This window comes from Ranitomeya imitator, chromosome 2 (assembly GCF_032444005.1).
Source record: "Ranitomeya imitator isolate aRanImi1 chromosome 2, aRanImi1.pri, whole genome shotgun sequence".
NCBI lineage: Eukaryota > Metazoa > Chordata > Amphibia > Anura > Dendrobatidae > Ranitomeya > Ranitomeya imitator.
The window spans coordinates 146,198,278-146,204,611 of NC_091283.1; the positions used below are offsets into that span (position 1 = coordinate 146,198,278).

The 6,334-nt window shown below is 43.8% G+C and overlaps 1 protein-coding gene across 1 annotated transcript; it reads left to right on the forward strand.

Moving 5' to 3' along the window:
• The first annotated feature begins 2,092 nt into the window (after nucleotides 1–2,092).
• LOC138666278 (uncharacterized) lies at nucleotides 2,093–3,351 on the forward strand. Its single transcript, XM_069754505.1, has 2 exons — nucleotides 2,093–2,139; nucleotides 2,478–3,351. Exons 1-2 carry the CDS (start codon nucleotides 2,093–2,095, stop codon nucleotides 3,349–3,351), a joined length of 921 nt encoding a protein of 306 aa, XP_069610606.1.
• The last annotated feature ends 2,983 nt before the right edge of the window (nucleotides 3,352–6,334 follow it).

Consider the following 6,334-nt stretch of genomic DNA (forward strand, 5'->3'; position numbering starts at 1 on the left):
AATTTGTTGTGCAATTTCTTCTAGCATTCTGCTAAGCCATATATGGGGAAAATCTACTGTTTGGGCACAAGGCAGAGCTCGGAAGGGAAGGAGCGCCATTTTACTTTTTGAATGTAAAATCTGCTGGCATAATTAGCGGATGTCATGTCGCTTTTGGAGAGCCACTAATTTGCCTAAACAGTGGAAACCCCTAACAAATGACATAATTTTGGAATGATGTGTAGCAGAAATGCTCACTTGCAATGGCACCAACCGCTGGGCTGTGCTCATAGCTATCCTGCAATGACAACCACACGGGTATGCTGCAGACTCGGGCTTGTCATGCCAACCCATTGGTCCTATAGCAAGGGCATCAATGGGTGGGATTGGTGACACACTTACAGCACTAGGGTGGTAAATGCAGCTGTCAGAGATTGACAGCGACATTTAACATGTTAACAGTCACAGGTGGATCGCGATTCCACTCACGGCTGTTAGGGGCACATGTCAACTGGTGAAATCAGCTGACATATGTCAGAAAAAGTATGGATCACTGCCGAAGCCTGCAGCAAACAGGGTGAGACCACTTTAGACATAACTATACATCTAAAGTGGTAAAAGGGTAGATTGCTCGTAACCACTGATTACAATCTATTTTTTGACTAGAAATATACAGGTGCATCTCACAAAATTAGAATACCATCAAAAAGTTAATTTATTTCAGTTCTTCAATACAAAAAGTGAAACTCATATATTCTATAGAGACATTACAAACAGAGTTATGTATTTCAAGTGTTTATTTCTGTTAATGTTGATGATTATGGCTTACAACTAATGAAAACCCAAAAGTCATTATCTCAGTAAATTAGAATACTTTATAACACCAGCTTGAAAAAATTATTTTAAAATATGAAATGTTGGCCTACTGAAATGTATGTTCAGTAAATGCACTCAGTACTTGGTCAGGGCTCCTTTGGCATCAATTACTGCATCAATGCGGCATGGCATGAAGGCGATCAGTCTGTGGCACTGCTGAGGTGTTATGGAAGCCCAGGTTGCTTTGATAGCAGCTTTCAGCTTGTCTGCATTGTTGGGTCTGGTGTCTCTCATCTTCTTCTTGACAATACTGCATAGATTCTCTATGGGGTTAAGGTCAAATGAGTTTACTCGCCAATCAAACACAATTATACTGTTGTTGGTACTTTTGGCAGTGTAGAGAGGTGCAAATTCCTGCTGGAGAGTGACATTTCCATCACCAAAAAGCTTGTTGGCAGAGGGAAGCATGAAGTGCTCTAAAATTTTCTGGTAGACGACTGCACTGACTTTGGTCTTGATGAAACACAGTGGACCTACACCAGCAGATGACATGGCTCCCGAAACCATCACTGATTGTGGATACTTCACACTAGACCTTGGAAATCAAGGTCCCAGAATCTAGAGGAAGAGGGGAGAGACAGACAATTCATGCTGCTTAAGGCTGCTTTCACACTAGCGTTTTCCTCCGGGCGTCGAAAAGCGTCGTTGCGACGCATTGACGGATGCGTCGTAAAGACAGGAAAACGGATACAACACTTCCATTTTTTCGACGCATGCGTCGGCGATTCGCTAGACGGTTCCGTTGAAAAACTGGATCCGTTGTATCCGTTGTTTCCGTTTTTTCCGTCCTTTTCATCCGTTTTTAAGACGGATGCGTTTTCAACACCTACAGGGGGGATTGTCCTTGTAGGTAATTGGCTACTGGAAAATATGGGAAAGTATATATAGACAGTTTGTACAGCCCATCTTTGAAAGGGTTTAGAGAAAGTGGCAGAGATGGAAGGAGTGCTTGGGTGGATTGCGAGCGTGGTTACCGATGTGATTTTTGAAACCAATCGCCTGGATATCATGGTTCGGGATCAGGAGGCGGCAGCAGAAAGACGGTGGATGCGTCACCATTGACGTCGCAGACTATGGATTCATCCCATTAACGCACTGCGGATGACCCGGGGCGTCTATTCTACCCTGTACATGGAGTTACGGCAGAACCCAGAGAAATTCTATAATTATCTTCGGATGAGGCTTTGATGTGTTGCTTGAAAAAGTCGTGGATGACATCCAAAGGCAGGACACACGCATGAGGTCTGCCATAACACCGGCAGAGCGGCTGATGGTGACCCTGCGGTAAGTAAATTTTTGGGGAACCAAATTGCTCATATGTAATGCCATGCCAGCATATTTTAACTAATAGAAAACAACATACTATGGTCCCCAAAATATGGCGCTGTACACAGCGTTGCATTTTCTGGACCATGTAAATATTTACCGTGTATGGGCCCATGTATGCCGAGATATAAAAATGTTGATGTTTTTATGTGCACAGCAACATCCTGACCCCACAAAAAAGTGTCATTTGTAACTTTGTTCCATAAAAATACAGATATTTCTTAAAATTGCTTTCAAATGACATTTTTTTACCTGTCTTTACAATCTTTTCTAACTATTCTTTTGCTTTTTCACAGCTTTTTGGCTACCGGAGAATCTCTAACGTCACTACACTACCAGTTTCGACTTGGAATATCGACCATTTCTGGAATTGTGAAAGTGACCTGCCTGGCGATATGGGATGCCTTGCACATTCCAGAACCAACAAGGGACATCTGGCTGCAGAGCGCAGAACATTTTGAAAAAGTGTGCCATTTCCCTAATTGCTTGGGGGCAATCGACGGAAAACACATCCGTATAGCAAAACCGGCAGGAACAGGCTCTGAGTACTACAACTACAAAAAGTACTTTTCTATCGTACTCATGGCCATAGCGGATGTCCACTGCAAATTTCTGGCTGTGGACATTGGAGCCTCTGGACGGTCCAACGACTCCCAAGTGTTCAAAACATCACCGATGGGCCGTTGTTTGTATGGCGATACATACGACTTTCCACCTGCCAGACCACTCCCGGGAACAACAGGACCACCTATGCCGTATGTCTGTGTGGGTGATGATGCCTTTCAGTTGTCTCCACACCTCCTCAAGCCGTACTCAAGCCGAAACTTGACCAGAACCAAAAAAATTTTCAATTATCGCTTAACTGGAGCACGTAGAGTGGTGGAGTGTGCATTCAGCATTCTTACAGCAAAGCGGCGCGTACTTCTCACCGCCATATCTCTGCACATACGAACTGTGGATGAGGTTGTGAAGGCCTGCGTGGTCCTCCATAACTATGTACTTTCCAAGGAGCCCGTTTCCGTGGATGATGAGGATTTGGAGACCACCCTGTGGAATTACCAAAGCAGCTCTGTACGTTCTGCAGGTTCTGTAACCAGAATGAGGGACGACTTTGCCGAGTATTTTGTTTCACCTGTGGGTATGGTGCCCTGGCAAGATAACATTGTGTGAACTTTAATTTAAGTTCTTGTTGAATTTACCACCAACTTCAGGTAGAATACACTTTTGTATATGCGGTGTAATAAACCCAATGTTTATACGTTCAAACGTGCGGTGTGTTTTTATTTCCAATTATTAACATACCAAATGAATCAACCATAACCAAATTTTTTTTTTTAAACCAAACAAAAATTTATTTAAAAACTTAATTTAACAAACATTATCAAACTTTAGAGTAGAGTTTGGTAGAAATAGTGTCATTTTTTTTTGTTTTTTTATTTGTACATTCTCAATTTTTCTGAGTATTTTTTTTGGGTGTAACCCATTATTTTTCTTTTTTTAAACCGAAAAGTAAACAGATAATACAGACAACAAAACATTTACAAATCTTGAAAATGTGTGGTGGAGATATCACCGGAGGGGCTATCTTGTAGGACCACGTCGATAGGTGAGGACTGTGTTGGTGGGGCGGATTGATGGGGAGAAAATGCTATAGCCCGAGCTGGGGAGGGTGTTGTAGGGCTAGGGGTAGGAAGAGTAAATGGGGAAGGAAAGCCAGTCGAGGAAAACATTGGGGAACACAATGATCTTGGAGGCCGGAATGGGAATTGGGACTGGGTTTGGTATTGGGACTGGGGTTGGTATTGGGACTGGGGTTGGTATTGGGACTGGGGTTGGTATTGGGACTGCGGTGGGAAATTTGTAGTGCCAGTGTGGGGAGGTGTGGGAGTGTGGGTCATGACCCGCAGTAGAGCAGTATGGCATTCGTGCATTACCTGCATCTGCTGGTCAAGAGTTAGCTTTTCCATGCTCCTGAGCATTGATTGGAAAAACAGATTGGCCGGTGATTGACTTACATCTGAATGCAGCCTATCCAAGCGACTGCTGGTTTCAGTGTGAGTTTCACTAATGCGTGCTTGCACCATGCTGAAACCAGCAGTCACTTACTCTCCCAAAATCTTGAACGAGTTTTGAAAGGATGCATTCAGATGCAAGAACTCCTTTCCGGACCCCTCTGTCGCTGCCGCCACGAACCTAACGGTGGTATAGAGGTGGCAGGATCAGAGGGGTGTGGTAAAGGGAACGCTACGTCTGTACCAGCAGATACAAGTACTGAGGGAAGCGATGCTGCTCCACTGCTGGTGGCTGTGGATGTGGATGGGGCAGAGGTACCGTAAGGGACAGCTAAGGGGTCAGAGGGATGTGTCCTACCGACGTGGCCCTCGGTGACGGACTCCTGAGAGATCGCTACAGAGGGGTCCGAGGTTGTTGCAGGCGCACGGTGGCTGGAAAAGGTGCTGTGAAAAAGCCAAAAAAAATAACAATTAATATTGATTAGAGACAAAGCCCTGACTGAAACCAAACAAGTTCAATTGGTCATTTGATGGCCTGTTGAATACTTACACTCTTTGCAGCATGCTCTCACGTAGGAAGGATAGGGCCAGCCCATGTTTATATCTAGTCCTTCTTCGGCGTCCTGAGCCACTCGGTGCCTGCATCTCCTTGTTGAACTCCCTCTTGTAGCGATCTCTCAGTGACCGCCACCGCTTCCTAACCCTTTCACCTATAAAGACAAGAATACAATCAAGTTAGTTAGAACGCATTACATTCTGTTCAAAACATAACTGTAAAGTTCATACTTACATTCTTTAGTCTGCTGGCTTGGATCAAGGTCCTCCCACCTTGGCAAAACATTCAGGCATACTTCCTCCCAAAGCCGACGGGTCACATATGTGTCTGCATGGCGGCAGTCACCCATATGCCAGAGCAGCTGCCGTTCACGGACCTCCTCAATTTAGACGATCAACATCTATGCCCATCGTGTCCTCTGTGTCTGAATCGGCAGCGCCCTGTTGATATTTATTAAAAAACATACAAAGAACATTACTACACTGATTCCAAAAGATATTGTAATTGACGCAAAATGAAAACAAAAATACACACCTGATGGCGACCACGGCCACGAGTACGTCGGCTCCGGGAGCGGCGGGGAGTATCTTCCCGTGCAGCAGACTGGGAAACATTAAAAAGAATTACGTTAAAGTTTTGCATTTGATGTATGTGTACTGTTATTTATGTTATAGTTTTTATGTGTTGGTTGATCAGTGATGCGTGAAGCTGTTTCAACAACGCTTACACTCTGTGCGCCCTCTCCTTGGGTCTCTCCACCCCTCTCGTCTTCTTCTGAGAGTCCCTCAGCAGATTCAGCTTCCTGTGAAGAAGAATAAAGGCATATAGTAGTAAGAAAACATGTATACGTGCAGCTACAACATATGTAAACATCGATAATTACCGCAACACGCTCCCGCTGTGGAGAAGGGCTCTCAGAAGAAGACATTGTTCTCGACATGTCTCCGTCCCAGTTGGCTCTGCAAGTATAAAATCCCTTGTAATCTACTATACACATTCAAGTTAAAGCTGTAGTTGTGGGGACTTTATTCTTACATCGTCAAAGCGGCTGTGGTCCCGGGGTCCCTTCCAGGGGGGCTGTGGTCCCTGTTTGGCGGTGATCCTGGGTGGGTGGGCCTCGTCACTGATCCAAAGTGGCTCTGCAAGTATAAAAAAGTTAATATTGTTAGAAACAAACCACCACAGTCCAAAATTTAAATGATGTCATAACCACCCTGCTGCCATTCTCAGAGCAATGTTCAAGTTTGGAGATAAAAAACGCCCCAAAAAATAAAAGGCCCTCCAGTCAGAGCGGAACTCCATAATGGTATTGTATGTGTTACCTTTAAAACCAACAACCCCCACCCCCACCAAAAAAAAAAAAAAAAGTAAACTTTAAATGCCTACACACCATTTAAAAATATATATGTGATCTTAAAAGATCCAAATGAACCAGATTTAATTTCCCTTCTTAAAAAAATAACCCAGCAACAACACAAGTTTACCCTGTGTGTACATTTGTACATACACCATTTACAAATTTACCTTAGTGAAATGATACAACGGAGATTTTTCATAAACATTTTATTAATATTTTATTTGTTTT